The sequence below is a fragment of the Rattus norvegicus genome, chromosome 8 (genome assembly GCF_036323735.1).
Source record: "Rattus norvegicus strain BN/NHsdMcwi chromosome 8, GRCr8, whole genome shotgun sequence".
Taxonomy (NCBI): Eukaryota; Metazoa; Chordata; class Mammalia; order Rodentia; family Muridae; genus Rattus; species Rattus norvegicus.
In genome coordinates this window covers 19,438,142-19,465,004 of record NC_086026.1, presented here as the reverse complement: position 1 = coordinate 19,465,004, position 26,863 = coordinate 19,438,142, and the positions used below count along the sequence as shown (strand labels likewise).

The window sequence follows — 26,863 nt, the reverse complement described above, 5'->3', positions numbered from 1 at the left end:
TCTCTGAAGATAGTCTCCTCAAACAACATAAACTGATGCAAAAATGGGAGCTTTTGGCTGCTTTTGTTTCTCCCCTGTGACAATGCTGTCTTTTTGTTTTATTTTGTTTTGTTTTAACCTAGTTGCCCAAACAGATTTTTCTGGGGAAAGAATGCTTTGGCGTGGTGAAACCACTGTTCAGCCCCAGGGAGGTGAAACTGAAAACACCCAGCACAGTAAAGAAATGTCATTTCTTCATGGCTGTTTAAAGGACACTTCTGCAGTGACATGGCAGGGAAGCCGAGCTGATTTCTAAACAAGACTGCACTGCTGTCTTGTTGCTCCATCACATTAATGCACGGAAACACAATTTTTACCTTTGAATAACAAATTACTTAAGCTATTGTAAGAGCAAATCATGTAAAAATAATTTCCAGAAGTGTAACAGGAAAAATGAGGGTCTATTAATTAACCATCCTTAACTCTCAGAAGAGGAGAATGAGCAAAGAAACCTTTGGTCGGTGTTGTGGTGTGAGCTTGTGTGTACCAAGTGCGGGAGCTGTGGGCTGCACTGTGGACACTGGAGGGGACGGAGAGCCACTGCCCAGGCCTCCCTCGGAACTGTGCCTCAGTCCACTGCCACACAGACAGCCATGTGGGAAAGCAGCCTCTGTTTTAGAAGACAAAGTAGCTGAACTTGGCATTTCAGTAGCATGCTATAGAATTCATCATAATTAATTTCACATTAAATTATGGATGGTGTCGGTATCACATTTCACGTTATTGCCAATAGCAGTGTAAGAAAGTCAGATAAACTGCAACAGAGCAAAGCAGAGCCTGATGCTCTCCGGGGCACAGGCTGCGCCCGAGGGGCGTGGTTCCGCAGCACCTGCCTTTCCCCAGACTCAGGACGCGGTGGGACTTTAGAGAGGGAGGAGACACCATTCTCGGCTGAACGCTGCTATCTGAAAAACAACTGCTTACACGGAGTGTAAGCGCTTTTCCTTGTTTTCTTACGTAAAGAAAAACAATGCACATACATACGTACTTCAAAGTACTGAAGCGTCAACAAACCAGTTCATGATTTATGGTCAGATCCGGAAGTCCAACTTGAACAACATAAAGGAGTACTCGTCAGGGTTACTTTTGCAATCGTTAGCAATGTTAAGCATCGAGAAATATAAAACACACCATTGCACATGACAGCCAGAAAAAAACAAAACAAAACAAAAAAAAAAACCCAGAACAACCCTAACAACAAGAACAAAACAAAAATAAAATCAAAAACAAAGACCACAGCCTGACAGCTGTACTTCGACACTAGAGAACCGAGTAACTGCCAAGGCGAATCACAAACAAGTTCTGATGGGAGTCCTGGGGAGAGGCCTGGACGCATGCTGACACCGTCCTGCAGGTGCTTCAGGTCAGATGCCGAGTTATGGCCCGCAGGGCGTAAAGCAGCTCGGCCTGCATCCGCGCCTCCATCAGAAGCAGGTTCACGTGGACCTGGAAACCAGACAGCACTGCTTAGTTACCACGCAACACAACAGAAGTAACCAAAACGGTTTTCAGGTACCACATTTACATAGGCCATGTGTATCCAGATACTGCACGCAGGCCTGGGTGTGCACACTGACAGAGCCACGCGAACCTGCAAACATCCTAGATCTCACAAGCTTCAAGTGAACCCAAAGCTGCACTCGGTTTGTGTGAGTTATCTCATCTCTCCAGACACCCACCACGTGCCCAGACTCCGGTAAGACCACAGGGCGCCCCCTGGGAACGTCACACCAGTGCAGTTATAGTTGGACGGCTGATGTAAAGGCATTTACCCTTCTAACCTGACTACAAGGAAATGCCACGGTGCTGAGATATCTTGAGATCTTCCTATCACTAGAACACGGCGTCGGGCATACTCTCCTGGGGAGAGTATACAATCTCTGAAAGAAAGGAAAGCCTGTCGTGGATAAAAGCAGCCTGAAGATGCGTCAGGGCTAAAGATGACGTGGGTAATCTGCCTGCTGCACGGCTTACTTTACGACTAACGATTATCAGAAATGGATCCATGGCATACTTTGCCAAGACCACCGTTAGGACCCCAGAATGATTTTCTTACCTCCAGCTTGGACACTGAGGTAAAAGGAGAAACTTAGCTTTAATACTTTAAAGGCCTAGGACGTTAAGTCAGATTTGATGGTATAATGTTGATAAAAGTTCTTAACACTATATTTAATTTAGGTAATAATTACAGATAGTCCATCTACAGATATTCTTATAACAATATATTTGCCTCACAGGTCTTCACTATAATGGCAAAATAGTAAACTAAATGAGAAACATTTGTTCTAATAGTAACCTAGTGGCTAACAAGAGTTTCTAAATGGCAGTGCCTTCTAGGCTGGGTACAGTTCTACACAGCACTGTTTCTTAGTGGGCTTTTAATAGTCAGAATGGTAGATTTATTGGTATTTAGGCCCAATCTTTCAAAGACTGAAGCTAAAATTAATGTTTCACACTGTTCTGACTAGTTTTAGTTTTAAGTTAACATAAAGTCGGGTCACCTGGAAAGAAGGAATCTTAAATGAGAACATGTCTCCACAGGACTGGCCTGTGCGCTAGTCTGTAGGGTATCTTGGTTGATAACAGATATGGGATAGCTCAGCTTATGGTGGGCGAGCCGCCCTTGGGCAGAGGGTCTTATGTGCTCCAAGATAGCAGGCTGAGCAAGCCAGTATGCAGTCGTTCATGGCCTCTGAGTCAGTTCTTTCTTCCGGGTTCCTGCCCTGACCCTTCCTCAGTGATGGGAGTGTGACCCGAGAGGTATAGGCTGAAATAAGCCCCTTCCTCCCCAAGGTGCTTCTGGTCATGGTGTTTTATTACAGCAATGGGAAACGTTACTAAGACATACATCATGTTCTACTGAGCACACATCTCAACTTTAGTGAACAGCCACTATCCTTAGATTAAGGAAACATGAAAAACAATAGGCCCACCCTGGTTCTTGATTTGAAGCTGTCATGTTGAACATGTCTCTGAGGTCTGCCGTAATGACACTGACCTTCTCTGAGTGGGTGAACTGCCGCCAGTAGCTGTCATACATGCGCTTCGTGGTTCGCTCCGGGTAGCAGGTCACTGTCTTGATGTAAACCTTCAGGCTCCGCTCGAGTAACTGGTTAACTTCTCCATAGTCATAGTCATCATACCTGTGTGTGACAGCACTGACATGAGACCCAAGCTTCACTGCACAGACCTCCTGTTCAGTGATATCATAAGCAACGCTCACTCTGTAAGCCATGAGAAAGCATTGACCTGGTGCCGGACCTCTCATACACCATTTTCTGAGAGTCTGTAGCGAACAGGAGGGGAAAAAAAAAATCCAACCCTAGTCTCTGAGCTTAAACTCTATTAAGGTATAAAGAGAAAAAACTACAAAACAAACACGTTTGTAGGTGGTGATACTACTTAAAACGTATCTGCAGTGGGGAGGACAGGTCTGTGGGTTTTTCAAACAGAGTAGGCAGGCACTTTCCGAATCATATAGAAAACACTAGAAGGTAGCACACGAGCAGCTTAAGGCCAGCCTGTGAAGGTTCCAGTTGGGAGTTCCAGGCAGAGGGTGAAAACCTGAGTCTGACACACCAAGTCAGGTGACACTTCAGACTGATGGAGCAGAAAGCCAGCCTTTATCTAAAAACCAGAATTCAGACTACTCCCAAACTCAAAGCCCTGTGATCACATTTAGGGTTTAAGGACATTTTTATGATTTTTCTTTTGCAATGATGGAAACCAAACCCAGGCCGTGACCATAAAGGCTCTCGGGTTAGGGATGCTAACCCTGGAGTGGTCTTCATCTGATTCGCTTCATTATGGGCTGGTCTGTCAGGAGCGCTCCCTCCACCCGCCCGCCCGCCCGCCCGCCCGCCTGCCTGTCCACCTCTCCCCCCTCCATCTATCTATCTCCCTACCTACGTATCAACCATTCACTTTCATGGTCATGTGCACGCACAGTGTGTGTGTGTTGTGTGCAAGTCTGAGGTCAAAGCTCAGGGCTGTCCTTCAGGTTCTGTCTATCTCAGTTTTTGAGATTGGATCTCTTGCCAATTAGGTAAAGCTTGCTAGTCAGTGAGCCCTAGGGATCCTGTCCCTACCTCCCAAAGCTAGGATTACTAGTGTGTACTTATACAGGTGCTGGGGATTGAACTCAGGTCCCACTGCTCACACAGTGTTTACCAACTGAGCCATCTCCCTAAGCCCCAGATTCATAATACTTTAAAGCAAAGAAAATGATCTCTAAGACAGAATTAATCTTTAAACCAAGTAGCATTTACCCCAGGAAGGTATAGTCCCACATAGGCTATAAATAAAACAAATGATTTAACTTCTATTCAGAAATGTATAAAGTTGTTCACACAATGAACATACCTGATTCCAAACATACAGTGAACATAGTTAAACAGGGCTCTGCGCAGCGTGGTAGTGTCAACATCCTCATGGGTGGCCATTGTGTTGTAGGTGAGATTGTAGACCATTCGAAACTTCTCATCCAGGAGATGCCCAATGTCAGAGTAAAGCCTGTTCACCAGCGAGAACCCATGATTTTCCCAGGTGTAGTCCTGGATGCAGAAAAAGTGTCCATTACAAAAATGGGCATTCTCTGTTTAACTCTATGTTTTTAGTTTTTAAAATAAAATAAAATAAAATAAAATAAAATAAAACAGTTGAAGAAGGTGACGGAGAGGCTTCTCTTGCCCAGTTCTAGGATGGCAGCTCTACTATGTGCAGCGTGCAGAGAGCCAGGGTGCTGTGCCAGAAGCTCAGGGCTGGGCATGCACCTTCCCTCGCTCGACAGGCGTTCTGCACACGACACTGAAAGGATCCAGAAGTTCTGGACTGTTTGTTCCTATGTCACCAAACTTCCTTAGGCACGAAGGAGTCTAAATGTAAGTCCCCTTCCCATAGAGTCTATTGCATGACTAGCACAAACCACTGGTGCAGTCATATCTCAAAAGGCATTTGTATAAATGTCATCATATTGCTTGATTTCTTCCCTGCCCCTCTAAAACTAGCACAAACACATCTAACTGTCCTGCATAATGCAGGCAAACTAAACTAAGAAGGCAGTTTCCTGTGACTTCCTAAGGGTGAGGATGTTGAAATAATTATCTTCTATCGGGACATCAAATAGAGTAAGTTGAAAAGTAGGTTAGATAAGACATTTTGCAGACACTTTAAAAATGCCTACTGGCTACACTTTATTTATATGTTTTAACAGTTCTCCCTTGGAAGGGCAGGACTCTCTAGTTTCTCTAAGTTAAAAGTGCTGTGTACCTGGGCTCGGAATGTTGGCAAATGTTCTTCTCCTCGCCTGGCGAAGTCTTCATACCCAAAGCCTGGGTCTTCGATGTATCGAGAGACATCAGCTGTTACAATCATGTCATCTTCAAAATCTAATGGACAATAAAGGAACTCAGGACGCGTCCAGCGCCGAGACAAGGAGTCTGAACCCCAGTGTTGACAACACAGCTTACACCCACAAAATACCTATGCATGAAGTTCTACGTACAACTTCCCTATCAGATATTAGGTATTAAGGTTTAATGATAGTTATGTAGGTGAAAACCCAACCACACTGAAATATTTGAACAACAGTAGAAGACATCAACGTGTCAGATTTACTAACTGAAATAGAAGCTCAGGCTTGGGAATATAAGATTTAAAGCTAGTTTGATCTTTCCAAGGGGAAGGGGGACTAGGGGCAAGAGGAGGAAGATGATGGCTGAAGGCAAGCCAGTTAGTTCAGGTGTCCTGAAGGGAGGAGACTTCTGGGTGCCTGTCTAGCCTCTCTGTGTACTCAGTCCAGGGAGGCAATGCTGCTGCCACCGGTCCCCATGCTCGATGGCTACGACCCTCTACTGAGATGCTGCAAATGATCAGTGCACACTATTTTAGGCCGAAGACAATTTTCTTCTAACTCCTTGTTTTTTAGTGATGTGTCTTTGTGATTACTTCCCCTCGACTGATTTCAACTATTAACATTGATTAAACAAGCTTGTCTCTATTCTATAAATGAACATATCATTCTCAAAATAAAAAAGTAGTTCCTATGCAAGGAATAAGTTCTTTGTAAATAATTTAATTAATATTAAATTAATTCAGTCTTTGATCAGTAATAATTACTGGATAAAGTGAGCAAAATTACTATAGTATAATTTTAAAAAAACTCTAATCCTTATCTGGGTAAAGCTTTTAGAAGTTTGACAATTATTTAAATTCTTCTGAAAGAGTATATATATGAATATTCTAATGAGATGAAGTCCCCCTTTTAATCTTCAAGTTGTAGCCATTGACTAATGGGGATGCATGGGAAGAACCAGGAAGAGTGAAGTCCTAAGCCACAGAATCGGAGCACACGCCCTGGGCTTTAAGCCTGCATTACTCAGGCAGAGAAGAAACTGACATCTGATGAGGACCTCCTGCACGCCAGGTGAAGCTGTATTCACAACAGCCATGTTCTCTTTATTTTATTATAGGAAAAAGAAAAATTCACTTAAGTAACTGTCAGTCAGCCTTGATCTGAAGCTTTTCTTTTTTCCTTCTCAAGTGCCGGGCATCGGTCCCAGGGCCTTGTGCACACCAGCAAGCGCTCCACCCAGGAGCACGGTCCCCAGTGCCATGCAAAGCTTTTAAGTGGTTCTCCTCTACGGAAAATTGTGGGATCATCTGTAATCCACGCTCGCCGCAGTCCAGACTCCATTCAAGTTACCATGAGCACTTCTGAAGCATGAGCTCCTAACTCAGAGAGGTCAAGCTCTCTTTATCCAGTCCATCACACCATAACCAAAATGACGGAATGCTTAAAAAATGTAATCACAGTCAGACGAGCCAACTAGGAAAACTAGAGTTTTGTGAGTTGAAGTAAAATCCAATTAAGAATGTCTGTGGTACGGAACTGTCAAGCTTTTCTAGCCCCTGTACCCGTGTCCCTGGATGCATTTACAAATGCTGATACTAGACTTGACTGTCACAGTGCTTCCTCTGCCTTTGGTACCAGTTTAGTTTTGCTCATATTAATTAAAATTTTAAACTTTTAATTTCAAAATAAATAGTAATTAATATATAGAAGTGGATCAGAGAAAAAACCTTTTAACTTAGAACTGCAGTAGATTAAGACCTGTTTTTAAGTCATCTGTCCATGAAGAGGAATGTATGACGGTACTTCAACTACTTATATTTTACTACATTTGGGTTCCTCCAATGTCCGTGTGGGAAAGGCTGGACCAAAGGACCTGTGGAAGGTGGAGCCTCCTGGGGGATGTTTAGATGGCTGGGGTTCCCTCAAAAGTTACTGTAGGACCTTGCTGTGTCTTCTGGGATTTGTGCTGCCATAGGCGCAAAGCAATGGGGCCAACCAATCAAAGGCTGATGTCTAATAAGCCACCCAATCACATGGCTGGAAACCCAATACTGCAGTTTGGCATTGGCTGTATTTCTCAGCATTTGTAAGACTCACAGGGAACTGATTGGCGCTATTCTCTCTAGAGTTATCTTGAAGGGTTAAAGTTACTACTCAGGTGATCATAATGGTGACGATAATATTTAACATCAAATAAGCAAATATTTAAGTTTGCACTAAAAGGAAACATTTTAGACACATATATACAACTTTCTGGGCTTTTGTTGTTATTCTGTTTTTTTTTTTTTTTGAGGCCGGGTCTCATACTATGTATATATATATATATATGATTTTTCAGTGGCTAAGTAGTTAGTAATGTGAAACATGAAACACTGTAATGTAGTATTGGAGTGACCTTCTCAGAAAGATAATATAAGAAAATACAATAAACACAAAACTAGTGTGCATTCAGTTCAGGATTAAAAGGTTCTGTAAAAGAGTCTTTCCCTACGGAATCTGGGAGCTTTATCATGATATTTTTCTTTAAATAGGAAAAAATTGATTTCTGCTTTCATTTTAAAATTGGTAAATCTATATAAAAAACCAATTAGCCACTGTACAGGATCATTTTTCTATACTATCTTTCTATAGTTAGCAAGTTTGGGACTGGGGATGGTTAATGGTAAGAATATTTATACAAAAGAATGGCTGATATACAATATATCTGTATTTATGAAATCAGACTATAGAGGTGGAAAGATGACTAAGTAGTTAAGAGCACTCGTTGCTGTTTCAGAGGGCCAGGGTTCAGTCCTAGCACCCATAAGACGCTCACAACCACCTCCAGCTCCAGTTCCCGGGGCTGCAGTGCCTTCTGACTTCCTCCAGTAGCAGGCACACATGTTATACATATAAACACCCAGACAGAACACTAGCACACATAAAATAGATCTAAAAAATCCTGCATCAGAACATCATTTTTAAAGTTCAGGGTTTGTTGGTTAAAAATTCTTTTCAAAGGCAATAGTCTGTGTAGGGTTCAAGAAACCTACTTGGAGCCAGGCAGGGCAGTACACACCTTGCATTTCAGCACTTGGGATCAGAGGCAAGGGCAGAGAGCTCTCTGAGTTTGAGGCCAGCCTGCTCCACAGGGTGAATTCTAGGATGTCCATGGCTACACAGAGAAACCCTGTATTGAAGGGAGGGTGGGGCATGAGAAGTCTCCTTGGAATCTAAATATATTTCTATTATTTCAAAACACCGTAAAGGAGTAAAATATTTACATTTTTCAAGCTCAGTGATTTCAAAGAAACTGGAAAATTAATGTGTAGTGTTCACGGGTACTCACCCTGACTGCATCATCTGCTTCACAAACAGCAGTCTGTCTACCTGTATGGCTCCTGCCAAGCGATCACCACCTCCAGCAAGGCTCGCCCTGTGTGACCTGCTTTTACTTCCACTTGTTCTCGCTCTATTTTTCAACCAAAGGTTTCTGTTGAAGTCTGGACTTTATATTTAACTGCAGTTTATACAATTCACTTGGCTGCTGACTCAAGCTCCCTGTGAGACATGAACAATGTCCTACAGTGCTCTCAAGCTTCTGCCACCTCCTGGTCTCTGCTGCTGTGCTGCCGGGCACTGTGCAAGGGTGTCTGCTCCACAGGCCTGGGTGCGTAGGGATGGGGCGGAGAGATGGCTCGCAGTTAAGAGCACTGGCTGCTCTTGAAGACCTGGGTTTGGTTCCCAGCACCTACAGGGGGCTCACAACTATTTATAATTACAGTTCCAGGGGATTAATACCCTCAATTGATCTCCATGGGTACCAGGTATACATGTGATATACATATATACACATGGGAAAACAGTCATACACATGGAATAAAATAAATCAAAAGTTTTACTCCAAATGATCAAGAGAGTGACAAAAGGCAGGCTGTACTTCCTGTCACTTCCTGAGCTGCTGCTCTGTGCTCCTTGACACATTAGCACACAGCAGGCAGCAACACGGCTCTCAGAATGAAAGACTGACTGATGTGGTTTCAGTGTGACTTAGATGACACCTTTGAGGGGTTCACACGCTGCTTAAATTAGACTACATATTGCTTGGTGCCTTTAGAAGAAAGAGTTGGAACATGGCCTTACTATTCCAAAATTCCTTAAGAGTATAAGGAAATGTGTGTGTGCGTGTGTATGTATATGCATGCCATGAAGTGTATGTGGAGGGTAGCAGGAAACTTGTAGGAGTACATTCTTGTCTTTTACAATGTGGGGTTCAGGATCAAGCTGCTTTAGTAGCACGACCATTTTGCTGACCTCAGAAATGAATCACTTTAACTATGTATCCAGGACAGAGAGAGGACAAGCCTACGCAGTCTCAGAGGACTAAGACAGCCACGTGCTGTGCAGCAACACTGCAGCATGTATGGCGACGGTTGCTCTCAGTGACCCTGGATCTAGGAAGTTACTACTGCCTGTGACACTACAGCTGACACACAGCAGTCTCAGGCGTTTCACGCTGTACCAACAGCCCTGTGGGTAGTCGGTGGGCCCTGCAGATGCGCAGCACATACCCGATGTAACCCAGAAACAGAGCTACTGGTTTACGTATCTGCTACGTATGCACGGCACTTATCAAACGTGTAAGTCTAGAGTCGCACACCCATGCTGCGGCAGTGGCCACACACTGCCCGTGCTCAGAAGCCACCCCACCCAGTGTCTGCGGGTGCACTGTAGTGTTTGCACTACTTCAGGCTTCTGAGACTGGACCCCTCTGTCGGTGAAGCAGGAGGGCACGGGGTAAAGAGACGGCAGCGCACACATCTTTAGATGTCTGTATGGGAAATGCTAAAGGCGGGAGCCTCGTGTCTCTGAACAGCCAACCAAGAGAAAGGACAAACACACCTGAGTGAGGAAACGAGTGGAAAGTCTCTCCAGGGACCACGAAGAGACTTTCTTTCTTTTCCTTCTCAAAACGTGTGCTCATTTCTTCCGGAGTAGTCTCTTCATCTTCCCTGTCTTCCTGGAGCCTTTTCATCCTCTCCATTAAGGCTTCTAGCTCACCTAGAGAGTCCACAATCTGGAAGGACAGAAAACAGTGTTGGTGCTCTCACAACACAAATGGCTCCCAGGAGTCCCTCTCCCCGCAACTCCACGGAGATCACAGAGGACAGTTATGTAGGCTGCGGTAGAGACACTGGTCAATGACATAGCTTGTAGGTGGCAGGAATATCTGAAATGTGGCTAGGGGAACAAGACAGAGATAAGGCAGGCGAGTGACTGAGGGGCTAGGCATGGGGGAAGAGGAGCTGGGATGGGAAGCTATGAAGTTGTTTTTTTTTTTTTTTTTTCTTTTTTTCGGAGCTGGGGACCGAACCCAGGGCCTTGTGCTTACTAGGCAAGCGCTCTACCACTGAGCTAAATCCCCAACCCCATGAAGTTGTTTTTTATACCTATGGTAAGATCCTAAAATTTATTGTTGTCAGTATCATACTTACAACTATTTGTTTATTCCCATTTAACGGGCAAATTGGGTCATAGGTTATTCACATTTTATTAAGGTATTTAAAAAATATACTGAATTTTTATTAACTCACAGCAATCAGATGACATACTCGAATATTTTCAGATCTATTAGACTATTTTGGTTATAAATATAAAGTGTGTGTGTGTACACATATATGTGTGTGTGTGTTAAAATATAGAATTCTAGTGTTTGGAATATAGCAAAGTGTAATTTACTGAAAACTGACAGTTTCACACTTTCTCCTTTTTGCCTCTAAGGTACGTCTTCCTTAGTCACACAGCATCCCGCAGATGGGTGCACCATTTTGAGATCTGCTGCTCGGGGGTCTGGCATTGCAGCCCTCTTTTTATTATTTCTAACAATAACACTTTTCTTAAGGTGCCAAGAAACATGTAGGAAATTCAAAGAAATCCAGCCATATATATACTAAGAAATTAAGGCCACGAAGTTACCTGGGCAGTGAGGATATTTATAAGGACATTTAGGAAAAAAATAAATAAAGTTACTTTAATGATAAATTTCAGCATGATTTTTTTTTTTTTTTTACCATCAGTGGAAAAGTGAACTCTGTAAATATGGTATCTGTATTTAAAAAAGAAAGCTTACAGTCTTTCTGGTTATAATGTCTTTAACGTTCACATGGAGACTACAAGTGGGAGTTTCAGGAATCCCAGGATAATAACAGCTTAAAAGTTTGGGGTGGATGGCAAAGGCATTGTACAACGACACTGGAGAATTTACAAAAAAGTCAGAACTTTAGGCATTGAGGAAACTTTACAGCACTAAAGGAATCTTGCGAGTGCATTATATCCTGTCTGGTCACAGAGGGCTCGCTCTAGGTAGCCCACTATCAGCAAGGTTACAAGAGAGACAGTTGAGAGAACAAACCCCAAAGTTGCCGCCTGCCAGGGAGGCATTTCCAATGCTGTTGTCATTGGCCAGGTCGCACACACAGAAGCTGCTCACTGAGATCAGTCTGAACCCATTGGCGATTCCGGGGTCTCTTTCTGGATTGATGCCACTACCATAAACAAAGCTGGCCAGAGCGTGATAGTGAGCCAAGAGGACCACAGCGTGCACTAGCTCAGGCAAGGACCAATTATTTTCTCCAGTTTTGACAAGTTTCTGAAACGAGAACATGAGCCAAGGTCAACATGGAAGCCACAGTCTCACATGCTCACTTGTAGCAAAGCAAACTAAGATTCGTTGACAGTGCTGCACCCATTAAAGATAGACCTTTGATCACAATGTACCGTGCAAGCTACCAAAGCCTCACAACACAGTTTTGCTGTGGCATTGGCTATAACAAATACTGTATTACACAATGATTCTGCTGCTTCTAGAGCACTTTCCAAACACATTTTAATAAGATGTTAAGAGAATCAAGAAACATTAAAGCTGGAAGGGACTGAGACAATTTCTAGTAAAGCAATTCATCTTCAGGTGTTTTGGACACTGTCCCATGGTCATGTGAAAATCCAGTTTAACTGGGTAACTGACTTCCCTCTAGATAGCATCTGGTAGAGACGCTGCCTCCCCCTGCTACAGGACCAAATAGGACAGTCCCCTGGAATAAGGACATGGGACATGCCAGTGTACTTTTCCATAGACTATTTTATTTGGCCTATAGCTGAATGACAGAGGCAGAATTAAGCCCATTAAAAACAACGTTTTGGGGCTGGGGATTTAGCTCAGTGGTAGAGTGCTTACCTAGGAAGCGCAAGGCCCTGGGTTCGGTCCCCAGCTCCGAAAAAAAGAAACCAAAAAAAAAAAAAAAAAAAAAAAAAACGTTTTGTAAAACCCAATCTTGGCTGTCAACTTGACTGGATCTAATGTCAACTATGAGAGAGGTTTTCTTGATCGGACTGCTTGAAGACCTATCTTAAAACTGGGCAGGGTCCTGAATTATCTGAACATAGAAGAAAGCTGGCTGAGAAGGCTCTGTGTGTGTGTGTGTGTGTGTGTGTGTGTGTGTGTGTGTGTGTGTGTACTGGCTCCTCCCTCTCTCTGTGCTTGCCGTGTGGATGTGGCAGCTGTCTGGTGCCTGCCTTGACTTCCTAGCAGTCATGCATGGACTGCAACTCAGAACTGTAATTTACAATAAACCCTTTCTCCCGTAAGTTGCTTCCAACTTCCAAGGGTAAATTCCATGAACACATTCACACAGGTAATGCTGTTCTTTTCTTTATTTAAAAAATACTCATCTCTACACGGCCACAGCTGCAGACATATTCTTTTCTTCCACTCAAATCTGTTGCTTTGGCATTTTCCTATTTTATGAGGCTACTCAGTCAACAGTGTCCCTGGCTGCTTCGTTTCTGAATCGATGTTGAATTGTCCCTCCCAGCCCCCATTATTGTTACAGCGAGTAGCTTCTTTATGCTGTAGCTTCTCCTAACTCTAACGTGGGTCCTCATCATCACCACTCGCCTCTCACATGCTGCCTGGTCCTATCCTGTGCATGGATCTCTTCCCTCAGTCCTAAGGCCTGGGTGGATGACTTGTTCTTCCAACTTGACTTTTGCCAATGTGTACTATGTGATTTCCATCCTCTTTTCCTGCCCCCTACTCTGCCTCTCATTGGTCTCATTCCATAGTTGGCCTGGCTCATACTGCAGCCAAGGATGGCTTTGAACTGCTAACCCTCATGACTTCATTTCCAACTACTGGAATTAAGACAGAGTGTCATTGTGCCAGACTTTCCAATTTAATGTTGACCCTCCTCTTCATCCTGAGTGGGACACCTTACCCCTGGGTAACTGACACCACCATATGTAAGTCATAATCTGCTCTGTGACACTCATGCCAGAAGAGCAAACCAAGCCCATTTGTCACCACCCTTATTCCCTTCTTAGTCCCACACGGCACAATCCTAAAGTGTACACAGTGTATGCAGTTTTCAAATGCATGCTCTGACGGTCCTGCTGGTTAGCACCATTTGTAATCTACCCTGTGATGGAAGATACTCAGAATAAGGCTTGGCATAAGCCATCTTATGCCATATGTACTTCCAATAGTAACAGCTGGGCCCAAGTCTACGGCATGTGTCTATAAAGACACTTACAAAAGTTAGCTACAATACACAGATACAGGATAATGCTAATAAAATATACAAATATACCAACTTAAAAAGATGAGAACACAAATGCTTTGACGCTTACTTCACGTCTTCTGTGGGACAGATAACTTAGGAGATCATGGCTTTCTAAGGGTAAATACAGATTGTGTAATGGAGCCTTACAGATGATACCAGATAATCTGATTCTTTTCAGGTTCCACCAACCACCCATAAATCCCTACAATCTGGTATCCTGGAGTTGATGGTTAGTCTTTCAACACATAGGACTGCATGCTTTTCCCTATGAAACTGCTCTGTAACAGGAAACAGTTAGAGCATGCATTTTGAAAACTTCTCCTTATTCTTAGACCTAGCTTAAACATTAGCTCTTTAAAAAAAAATCCTCTGCCCACCGTGCCTCCCTGGACCTACGCTACACGAAGTATGTTCACCTGACCTCTGCAAACACCCGAATCACGTGCTCGGTGCACCAGGACAGAGGTGGCCCATGCCTTTACATCTCAGCACCTGGGAGGCAGAGGCGGGTGATCTCTGAGTTCAAGGCCAGCCTGGTCTATGGAATGAGTTCAGGGCCAGTCAGGACTACACAGAGACACTCTATCTTGAAAACCAAAACAAAAACCCAAACCAAACAAACAAAAAAGCCCTCCAAACCAACACTTGTGATCCCAGCCTGCTTATCCACAACTTATGTCTGACCAACCACATCCTGTTACATCGCTCTGCTCCTGAAACCCAAGCATTTCAAGACTAGGTTTTCATCTTTTCAACCCACTACAGGTTCTTGTACAAAGTACTTATGATACGACATAAGAATAATTATCAATTCTCTGATCTAACTAACACACCACGGAATCATGACACAGACCTAGAACAGTACTGTGCTTCACAGAGCCTAAGACGTCAAATCTAACATTAAAAAAAAAATAGACAGGCTGCTTGGTTAAAAACTGGGTAAATCACAAAAATGTGGTACAATGAGGTAATTTTAAAGGGCATTTCTATTATTAACAGTACATATGCACGCGTAAGTCACTATGTGTCTGACGCTGAGCTGAGAGTCCCTACTGGAGACGGGGCTGTGCTGCACAGTGCTGGACAGCACTGGCCTCTGACAGAAACACCCGGAAAAGGTTCAAAGGTCCAACTTCACAGTCACAGCTCTATTTTTTGTCTGGCCAGTAATTCCCACACTAGCTGGAAAATATTTTTTTTTATTTGCAAAAGCATTTCTTTATGAATCTTTAAATTATGAAATGTTAAAACTAGCAAAGGAGTCAGAGTATTTTATGGCTTTTATTAACTAAAGGGCACATACTGCTGACAACAGTGGCCAGAAGCCGGGCATCCTCAATTCAGTGGACTTGATTTATCAACTCCTTGATAACAGAAAATAACTTTGCTCACAGCACGAGTTCAGGCCAATGAGTGACTCCTTGTGAAGGGTCAGTTTTCATTTGAACTTAAATGAAACCTACCAAATTTCTAATTATCTTTTATAAATGTAATTAGTATCTCTTATTTCTTGTTTCTTTATATAGGTATTTAAAATTGAATATATATATATATATACATGTATATACTTGTATACATGTGTATGTAAGAAGAGGCTATAATGTATCTTCCCCATAGCAGACTTAGCTGGTGCCTGTGTATTTCCTTAAAATAGCTAGGCAGGCTCCATCCAGGTCCGTCTGTACACACTCGAGAGAAGTTGTTGGCTTTGTGTGATAAGTATCTGCTTTTAAAACTGCAAACTGGCCTCATGCTATGAATTTCAACGAGAGAAAGGAGGTAGATGGGAGGGTTCAGACAGAAAGGGGGAAGGGAGAACAGTTGGAATTATAATCTCAAAAACAAAAATGAAAAGTATTATACAAAGCAAACCCTCATGAACTCTCCAGCTTCAAGCACAGGTCGGAACCTGTGCAGAAACCCCGTACCTGAATGTGCTCTTTCGTGATCAGCCAGGGCCGGTGTGCCAGCAGCTTGTTAATTTCATTAAGATTTCTCAGTCTTTGTGGTACATATTCCAAGCCATTGAGCCACTCAGCAATCCCTCCGGTCTTTAAAAATTCATCCACATGCATGTTTATTAGGTAGGAACACTGGTGTCTGGCTGCAGCCTGAAACACAGAAACAAGTTTCCTGAGAGCAGCCATGAGCAGGTCTTTCCACAAGTGGGTAATTGAGATGGAGTCAGTACTAGTAATAAGTAACTCCTTTCTCACAAGATTCTCCTTCTTCAAAATGTTAACCATATTGTCGTTACAGATTCTTCAACCAATGCATGAGGCCGATTTGCAGTTTTAAGAGCAGACACTTACACACAAAGCCAGCAAGTTCTCTCGAGTGTGTACAGACGGACCTGGATGGAGCCTGCCCCGCTATTTTTAGGAACACATGGGCACCAGCTAAGTCTGCTCTAGTATGGTCTATCTGAAGTACAAGGTCTCCTTAGTAACGTGTAGCCTAACGGTTCGGAAGCCTACAGAGGAGCCACACTGATCTCAGAGAGCTGCTCTCACACTGACGTCACTGATCACTCCTTATGCAGGCAATGTCATCTGGGTGTTGTCAAGGGGACCACCATGCTAAGTACTTCTGCCCTCTCTTCTGTGTCTACTTTTTGTAAAATAATCCTGTTTTATTCTTTAAATCTCTGTCTCACTGCTCTGTCTTAGTGAGCAAGCATCCCCTGTTTGTTTTCAACCTGTCATTGAAAATGTCTGCTAACAATGTCCTCAAGTTCATGTCAGAACCTGCCCTGAGTCCAGAGCAGCTCTGCTGGCTTGGGCAGCCAGGCCGACGTCTGTGCGTCCCCAAACACACAGCCCATGCGCATGCCCTCTTCTTCCCCAGTAGCTGGCGAGGTAGAGCCCAGCTCAGCTCTCAGCACTCCACCGCAGCCTCCTCCCGGGCCTCTCCTGGCAGCGAACTCTAACTAATTAGCCACCCTGTAACAAGAGCTACACTTGAAGTGCTGCGATCCACTCAGTAGTTCTCTCAGGAAGATCTGTCAGTAGTGACAACCAGTACTTTTCTCCTACCCCACACCAGGGATCACCTTCATGGAGAAGATGACTAAGAAGCGGCTTATGCAGAGAAGACCCCAAGAACAACAGAAAAACTGGTAGGGGATTATTTTGGACCCAATAACCATCTTTAAACATAATAAACTAAGTATGAAAAAATGATTCTATTGAAGGTTAAAGGAAAAACACTCAGCTTATTAAGGGATACTAGAGGCTTCTTCACTTATGCCTCCTGTAACTACACTCAGCTTTACACACATGCACACACATACATACACACATATGTGCGCACACCTAACATCTCTCTCTATTCATATGCACACTCACACATATATGCACAAACATATATACATGTACACATATATACCTGTCTGCATATACACAAACATATATGCACTCTCACCCCACACATATATACAAACACCCTATACACACACACACGCACACACACACACACACACACACACACACACTCCACAAAACACATACGTCTCTCCCGCACATACCTACTTAGCCCTCCCCCGAAGGCACACCTTAGAAAGGACATGGAACATGTGGAAGTGAGTTCCCGACAGGAGGGAATAGTGGGAAGTAGGCACCTACCATGATGGCGATGTAGTGCCTGTCCGGGAGGGGAAGGGGGCCATCCATGCGCAGCATGTAGAACTGGCTCCGTAAGAAAGATTCCAGGTACTGCGTGTGCAAGCTCATCACCTGTGTGATGTTGTCCAGGCGACCGGATGTAGAGTACTCTTCCACAAGAAAGTTTGTTCGTTCATCTGCCGTGTTTGCTTGGACAACCTTACAACCAAGGAGCAGAGAATGCAGTGAGCACTGTGATGTAAGACAGCCATGGTTTACATGGACTCTGCCTGTACTGAGGAAATACATATTCATTAGATGCTAACAGATACTGCAATTATGCAGTTGCTCATACTAGACGCAGACATTTAAAAAGAGAAAGTACCATTCAGTTTTGGCTTCGGTACCACAATTTATTAAACAACAAATGTTAAGTTATCAAACATTAAGCACAAAGCTAGGAGGCTGCGGAAAGAAGCCTCCATCTGCCTTCAGCGAGCACGCAGACTTCAAAGCTCGTTTGCCTGGCCACTGTCTCTCCGGTGTGCAGTGAGGCAAACCCGGCGGTCCCAGGCACACGCATCCGCAGCCTGCTCTCATCAGCTGACAAGGGACACTGACTAAGATCTGATCCTTTGTTGATTTTGCTAGTCAATACTTTTAAAAAGTTTTATGAAATCTTTTTAGAGATACAAGAACATATGACAACTTGTGATGAAATTGATGAACACAGGATCCTGCTGATGCTGGTTTAAGCCTATCATAGTAATTACTAAAAATAAGGCATGAAAATAGGACTTACACCCTCCATCTAGGGAGCAAAGAACTGTCTCGGAGTGGAATGAATAGTACGTAGCCTTGCACACCAGGCCAGCTTGGCATCACACAGCAAGTTGGCTGTGGTGGTTGAGGCACTGGAACACGTGTGGGAGGGGCCAGCTCTGCGGGAATGGATGGACATGTGGTGTGACTCCATCGCTGGCTGACTTCTCACTTGCGTTTTAGAGTCGCACTTCTGGGTGGAAGATGGACATATGCCTCCGTTTAGAGATAAGGAAGCAGATTCTGGACTCAGCTCTGTGCATCTAGTCAACAGCAAACTGGTTTTGATGAGATCTCTTGAAGACCAAAGGTTTGGTCCTTTAAAGACTGACACTATAGTTAGGAGACTGCTCTCCTCAGAGCTAGCTTCTCAGTTCCTGTTACTGCAGGGAAGTATCAATTATACAAAGGATCTGTTTATGGAGAAAGACTTACTCTTCAATGGAGTATGTCTAGAAGTGAGAAATGCTAGTTATCCCGGCATCAACACAAAGGGAAACTTCACCTCAGTCCATTATGGGACCAGGAGACTTCCATCTGTCCATCTCCCTGTTCTGCCACCCACACGGGCTGAGCTGATAATTAAAAATCAATGGGGATCCACACTCAAATATAATCAGGGCTAGGATTCTCTCCTACATTTGACTTGTTTTCTCCAGATGTGTCTTAGTTCTCAGGACCTTTGCAATATGTTACTAGATTCATATGCTGCATCAGATCCTAAAATAGAGATTAGCCTCAAATACATGCTACAAAATGCCTCAGGAGGCCTTTCACATGTTCTAGGTCACCGTCCTGAAAGTGCGGCCCTGGCCACAAGGCAGAGGTGTGTCCCGTGTGGTGCCTCTTATGTGTTGCACGGCCACCCCTGAGCTCTGGAGACACGCCGCTTTCACTTAAGCTTTTGGGAAGGCCATTAAATCAGGGGCAGGAAAGAGAAGCCAAGGCTCCTAGTTATTTAAGATAAAGATGTCTGCACACACACATGTGAGACAACTGCTTCCACATGCACTGGGCACTGCTTGAGCAGATAAGTATGTTCTTAACAGTGGTTCTCGTGGTTCTCAGCCCCGTGACAGCTAAGAGGCATCCGGGATGCACAGAGACCCCACACCTCGAGATGTACACCAACCATACAGGCAAAAACCTTACTGTGTCACTGATTACTCATGCCCGGCAATTACCATCTTGTTACCAAACCCTTACCAAAGATGCACATCTGTTAGAGCATTTGTGGGATCCTGTCAATCAAATGTGTAGATGAGAAGAGAAACTACCAGTAACGAAGGCATTGGCTGTCTACTGTTCTTTAAAGGTACAGTTGGAAACTCACATTTTATTTTAAAATTCTGTTTATTCCAATTATGTGATAAAAGTTCTGTGAAATGCTGGGCTATTTAAACCTTAAAAACCTTCAGACTTTCTTAATAAACCTAAAAAAAACAAGTCTATGTTTTTTCTGACATGAGTAACAGCACACTAAAGAACAAAACACATTGACTTTTACATGGAAAAATGGATGCAGTTTTAGAGCTAGTGTTTGACTAGACAATGTCTTGAAAACAAATAAACTTACTTCCTTCTCTGGAATAAAGGCACTTGGTCCTCTTGTCAGGGGTTGAGACATTCTGATTCTTTTGTCCTGTTTGTAAAAGAAAAGTTCAATGTGTTAAGATGACTTACCAAGAAAATTTAAATTTCAGCCAACGTATTAAAATAAATAAGTCAATATAATTATATAAAAACCCAAAGAAGTCTGGGGTCCAGGTCAGAGAGCAGCACTGTGTTGTACTTGTGTGAACTAAAGAACGGACTTCTGCCACAGTGCTGGGGATACGCAGCTGCAATAGACCACAGGGCCTCAGCTCACACTTTAAATGAGGGAAAGCCATTATCCTCCACAATAAATTCATTCCTGTTGGTACACCGCTATAGTAGGATATTGTTGTGGAATATTAATATTTTTATTCATACTTAAGTCTCTCTATATGAATTCTTTTTTTTTTTTTTTTCGGAGCTGGGGACCGAACCCAGGGCCTTGCGCGTGCTAGGCAAGCGCTCTACTGCTGAGCTAAATCCCCAACAAATTATGAAATTTTTAGTGAGATTGCTTCCTTCTCTATTGGCGAGGTTAGGTCAAAGAGGTCTCTTGAACTCCTTAGCCAGGAGAAGAGACATAGGAAAATGGCCACTTGATTTTCTCAGATAAAAGGAACACTCTGAGTTAAGAATCAGCCCTCTGACACCAGAAGATGATACTATGGACAGCAGCATGGTTACAAAGACTCAACAGGAATATTAAGGATATTATATAATAATATAACGAGAAAAATATTAAAGACCTTGTGACTATTAGAAAAGCTTGCTTTAAAAGCTATAGATGCCTTAAATCTCGCGAGGAAACATACGAGGTAAGAAAGTAACTCAGATGGTTGCTTATCTGAAAGTGACAAAGTCCCCTCTATTGACCTGGTCTCTTGGCTACGGTCTATGCTAAGACCCTGACAATCAAACGGAAGCTGATTGGTGGCCCATGGAAGGGATGGGCTACCCATTGGTATACCTATGGGTACCTGGGTATGTAAGCTCTGTCCAAACCAACCTAAGGCTAATGAGTGCACATTCATAATTTCTCAGGACTAAACAGTAGAGTTATGTGAGCACGATGCAATCAGAGAGCCAGGAGAAAATGCTGCTCAAATGCAGAGGCGAGAGGAAACAAAAGAAAAGCCCAGGGTGGGTGTCAACAGAGAACCCAGCGGCGTTGCTATGGATTCCTGGAAAAGTAAGGCTTAAGCATGGTCATTTACATTCATCCTTTTCCTTCCTCTCTCCCCTCGTTAGTGGGTAACTTTAGTCTTTTTTATTCCTTACAAATCAAAGAGCCCTACCAAACAGAAAATAGTTATTTAAACCCTTTAAGTCCTGTCCTTCATTAGGAAGCAGTTTTACAACAAATTGGCAAAAGTAGGCAGTTGGGTATTCAACATGGTTTGTTTGAGAGCCTAATTGAATATTGTGATAGACCGAGGAGAGGGGTAAGAAAACAGACAGAGCCACACCCCCTGAGCCTGGCGCACTCTCCATCAACGTCAGTGTTCCCGCGGCATGTATACATCACGTGGCACTTGAAACTGCTCAAGTTTCCAAACAAGAAACACATCGAGAGTACAAACGATGGCAAGGCACCCTCGGCTGACTGCTCGAGCACCCCAGATGGCAGCTCGTGAACTAGAATCCTTCAGAATGTCCCGTACGGGTACTTCCTGTCCATGTCAACTATAACCTGCCTAGAAAATGGATTCAGAATAGAAGCTCTATATTGCTTAGTGCCATCTGCCAAGGACAGCAAGAGAAACGTTAAGACAGTCATGGCTGTGTGTATCTGTAATCCCAGCACTTAGTAGGATCAGGCAGGGGGATTATGTATGAGTTTGAGACTAGATTGGGCTACATGGCCATCTTGTTTCTAAATACACAAAAGTAAGAATGAAAACCCCAAATGCACCTACTGTCTGCAGAACTTCATGAACTAGTTATTCAGGGACAGCAACTTCCTGGGAAACTAATCATTTCAAATAAACAAAGCACCCAACAAGCTGATTACAAGGGAAAAATCAAGTTTGAAAAGAGACAAATGTAAGTTGGGAGAGAAATGAATACTGTAAAATAAAAAAATACACAAAATGCAGAGAAAATGTAGGGGAATAAAATACACATTCTCTTACCTGGAAGTAAACTGGGAGTTTCTGGAGACAAATTAAAGTACTACTGTTATATTTTATTTATAAAAATCCAGAGTCAATACATTAATCAACATAATTTATCTTTACATTTCTGAAATTGTTACTTTCCTTACAAAATTACGTTCTGGAAAAGGCAACATTTAAATATGAAATGCGTTTTCATTGTAACATAACTGCAGGTTCCTGCATACAGATAAATATAGCATTGCTCCTTTAGTTTTTTTAGTTTTTTTTTTTTTTTTTTTTTGGTTCTTTTTTTCAGAGCTGGGGACCGAACCCAGGGCCTTGCGCTTGCTAGGCAAGCACTCTACCACTGAGCTAAATCCCCAGCCCCTGCTCCTTTAGTTTTAAGTAGCTACTAAGAAGGCAGACATACACACAGCTAAGTATGTCATTTGCTCCACACTGGTGAGCACACACACACACACACACACACACACACACACACACACACACACTGTGGCCAAGGCAAGCATCTTCACAGCCATCATCTACCTAGCTAGCTGTTCCAACTGCAGGGATGTGCACTTCGTCATGAGTAATGCTGGTAGAAACATATGTATGACAAGAGGCCTAGTTCCTTTGATTTAGCATAGTTTCTGCAGCAATGACTTCCTGAGGTTTGGGGTATAATTAGCCTTTAAAGAGGTGCGTACTGCTACAGAAAAGCAAAAATGCTCATTTTCATCACACCAATTTCAAAAGCTCGGTTCCTTTATTTGAGTAAAGAGATGAGGACCAGATCTCTGTTTGCCACGTCATTCTGCGGTGACACTGCTTCTGGGCCATAGAGAGGAAAATGGCAGGACTCTGGTGGAGCCCGGAGAAAAATGGAGCAGCCTAACCTGAGAGCACCGTTTGTTCAATAAACTGAATCAAGAGGGAACATCATCTTCCTTTGCCTTTTCTCAGGTGCGTGTGCACACACACACACACACATACAATTTACATATATACTATATTGTTATTACACATATATAGCATGCAATAATGTGTATATATACAAATACATTGTGATGGTTTGTATATGCCTGGCCTAGGGAGTGGCACTATTGGCAGGTGTGGCCTTGTGGGAGTAGGTGTGTCACTATGGGGGTGGGCTTTAGGACCCTCATCCTAGCTACCTGGAAGCCAGTTTTCTCCTGTTTGCTTTCAGAACAAGATACAGAACTCTCAGCTCCTCCTGCACCATATCTGGATGCTGCCATGCTCCCACCTTGATGATAATGGACTGAACCTCTGAACCTGTAAGCCAGCCCCAATTAAATGTCCTTATAAGAGTTGCCTTGGTCATGGTGTCTGTTCACAGCAGTAAAACCCTAACTAAGACATGGGTATATGTATGTTGTATTGTATGTGTATGTATATATGTGGTTTTATATGGGACAGGTCCTTTATGCCATGTAGCTCTGGCCAGCCTGGGACTCAATTGTGCACTACAAGCTGGAGCTCAGCAACCTTCCAGCCTGTACCTTCTCTTGGATTCCAAGTGCGAGCCACCACACCCTCCCTGGTGTGATCATGCTCTCTGACTGCATGGGGCAGGCAGTCATTCTGGTGTTTCTCTGCTACCTTAAATGGCACATTTCTGTTGTGCACATTTCTAAAAAGCTGAAAACCAACTGAAAACTGGTCAAGGCACATCTTCAATTTACTAGGAGCTTATTTTACTCTGAGAAAACTTTACCAGTCACGTTTTATCACAGTATAGTTTAAGGCACTGGTTCTCAACCTATGGGTTGCCATCCCCCTTTGGGGGTCAAAAGACCCTTTCATGGGGGTTCCTAAGATCATTAGAAAACAGATATTTACATGACGGTTTATAACTGTAGCAAACAAAGTTAGGAAGTAGCAACAAAAATAATTTTGTGGTTAGGGTCACCACAACAAGAGGAACTATAGTAAAGGGTTGCAGCATTAGGAAGGGTGAGAACCAATGATATAAGGTACAACCAAACGTAAGAGAAATAAGAAACCAAACTGTCCCGAGAGATGTGCTTTAATCTGTAAGGTAGAGTTCTAATCAAGCTGTAATACCTTCCACTTTTCTTCAGCTTTTTCTTGGAAACCTGAAACACCTCAGGACCAGACTCTCATTTCACTCTTACTGATAACCATTCTAAAACGACTAGCCTCAGTTGCCCTGGAAGATAGACACTGGCCATATTTGACCAAATTTAAATAAGTTCAAGCTTGGTGTGAATGAGGCACTGTAGCTTTCTTCCGCTCATTTTCCCAGTGGGAGAAAACTGCTACACAAGCATGGAAACCCGGGTTATTCTATATTAAAGAAAAAATAACCTGCAGCTGTACTAAACTCAAACTTTTATATCTTTCCTATTTACTTATATGTGTAACAAGTACATCTACCATGGAGTAGAGGTAGAGGTCAGAGAATAACATTTGGAGTCACTTCTCACCCACCACATGAGTCCTGGGGACCGAACTTGGTTGTCAGACCCTGTAGCAAGCACTTTACTGTGTGAGACATCTCATGGAGCCCGCTGTACTGATTCTGGGAAATGTCCCAGGTCCCTTTCTTTAACTACATGTGATAAAGCTAATGATTTATTCTCAGAATTAAAAGCCTTTATCACACCAGTGAATTTTACTGTGGCCTTTATGTCATGAATCTGGTTTAGCTTTTGTAAAAGGCACAGGAAGGAAACAGCCTGGAGGTTTTCTCAGCTGGGCCGCCCAGCAGAGCAGCCACTGGTCACACTGGCTGCTGGATTTTAAGCTTACTATTATTAAGTAACAGATTTAAAGACTCAACTGCCTACCTACTGCCCAGGATTCAAAAAACAACAGGGCAAGTCTCCAAGCCATGTGATTCCAGACTGCTCCATTACCATTGAAGTCCCATAGTACAGTAAGGCAGGCCTTCACAACACTGGCCTGACTCTGGGACAAGGGAGAGGTTGGAAATGTCTGTTCTTACAGGGTTTAACCCAGCACAGCATGTACAAGTAGAGAAGCAAGTAAATAAATAAGTAAATACTTAGATGTGATGGTGGGAAAAGCATACAACTAAGAGATTAACCAGCTAGAAAAGACGGAAGACGCTGCTCCTTGGATTCCATTTGATAATTCTGAAACACTAAAAATGAAGGGGAATTATCTAATGCCGATTCCAGTGCTAAAGACAAAAAGGAGTGCAGGGGTGAAGTGCTCCTAACAGCAGGACTCTAACTTGTGACTTGTTCTTAAATAGTTTAGACAACAGTCAAAATGGGTTTATTTCATATTTCATTCACGAAAGATCATTTCTTTCAAGAAAATCGATTGGTCATTTCAACCAAGAAAGAACCACCCACAAAGCAGGAGCTTTCTTTCGCACCAGCCAAGTGCAGCTCTAAGGGCTTTGTCAGGCGTCATCTCAACAGTGCTGTGGAGATGTGGTCGGGGCAGAGCAGCAGAGAGGGATTGCTGGACAGGAATCAGCTCAGAGAGGGACTGCTGGACAGGAATCAGCTCAGAGAGGGACTGCTGGACAGGAATCAGCTCAGAGTAGTCCTGTTAAGCAATTACCTGCTGGCAAACAGAATCCTGAAAGGATAAAGCTGCGATATATTTAGAAAATTAGTTATTTTGACACTTCAGAGCTAAGCACTTTATTAGATCATTTTATACAAATTAATCCCAATAGAAAAATCAAGACACTTGCAAGTTAGAAACTCTGAAAATCATACGTCTTTAAAATTAATCAGCAAATTACTTGCCCCTAAAAAGCTGACTGCCAATGAGAATTCATCGCTATATTCTAAGCTACTAAAAGCTTTAAATAATTAAATTTAATTTTTACCTATTTTTTCTTCAGTTTGTGTCATTAGAAAATGCAAAAGCAAAAATGTGTTCTTCTGCCCACTCAGTAAAGTTTTTCCTGCATTTATGCCACAGAGAATATGAATAGTAACCTGTGTGATTGATTTTATAAAAACATACTATGTTTTTTAAGCACCATTTGCTTAATGTATAAAACCATACTAGCAAAGTGAAATCTAACCCCACAGCATTTAAAGATAGCCTCAGATGACAGTTTAGCAGTTTCAATATACACAAGAAAACATCTGAATGACGAGACATGTGCCCTATGCAAACCATCCTGTTGTGAATATAAGACATCTGACTGGACCTGGTGATGCGAACAGTGTGTTTCAGTTGCTGCCTGTCCCTGCACTGACCACATTTGCTCCATTTCAGCGGAATCACTGCAGAAAGATCAGGGCTGGCCCACTGGCCCTGTGCTCGGAAATAATGTAGATACCTCTGCTTGGTTCCTTGGTAGGTCATTTCAGCTATATGATTTTGGCAGATACTAATTACATTGTATATCTCAAAAGGAAAGGTCATATAAAGAGGAACAGATAGGAACTGCTTTAAAAACCTCAACCCAGGGCTAGGGAGATGACTTAGTGGTTAAAGTGCTGGGCACAAAAATGCCATTCCCTATTCTCAGAGTGTAACTCACCCCTACTCTCAGTGCGTAATTCTTCCTACTATTTTGAGAAGAAAATATAATAGACTTTTACAAAGTTATCCCTCCCCCAGGCTTGAGTAAGATGTGTACTTGCATTTGTAATACTCTAATGTCTGGAGCCACAGCCACTTACTGAGGATGCTCTGGAATGAGATTGACAACAGACATGACCTCTCTCCTCTTAACTCTGATCATGTTTCCAGGAAGTACTGAGTATCAGGAGC

The 26,863-nt window shown here is 43.0% G+C and overlaps 1 protein-coding gene across 2 annotated transcripts in view; it reads right to left on the bottom strand.

Moving 5' to 3' along the window:
- The window catches only part of Sesn3 (sestrin 3), a 55,637-nt gene that overhangs the window by 5,939 nt on the left and 22,835 nt on the right, over window positions 1–26,863 (bottom strand). The window contains exons 2-10 of one of the 2 annotated variants that reach the window (NM_001108125.1): window positions 19,990–20,055; window positions 17,613–17,810; window positions 15,918–16,100; window positions 11,784–12,020; window positions 10,274–10,448; window positions 5,308–5,426; window positions 4,402–4,592; window positions 3,038–3,182; window positions 106–1,485 (exon numbers count right to left, since the gene is read on the bottom strand). In NM_001108125.1, coding sequence (NP_001101595.1) covers window positions 1,399–1,485; window positions 3,038–3,182; window positions 4,402–4,592; window positions 5,308–5,426; window positions 10,274–10,448; window positions 11,784–12,020; window positions 15,918–16,100; window positions 17,613–17,810; window positions 19,990–20,055 — 1,401 coding nt within the window. In that variant the 3' untranslated portion in view covers window positions 106–1,398. Of the gene's footprint in view, window positions 1–105; window positions 1,486–3,037; window positions 3,183–4,401; window positions 4,593–5,307; window positions 5,427–10,273; window positions 10,449–11,783; window positions 12,021–15,917; window positions 16,101–17,612; window positions 17,811–19,989; window positions 20,056–26,863 lie in introns of those variants that run through there. The other variant, XM_063265329.1, reaches the window with a different exon arrangement.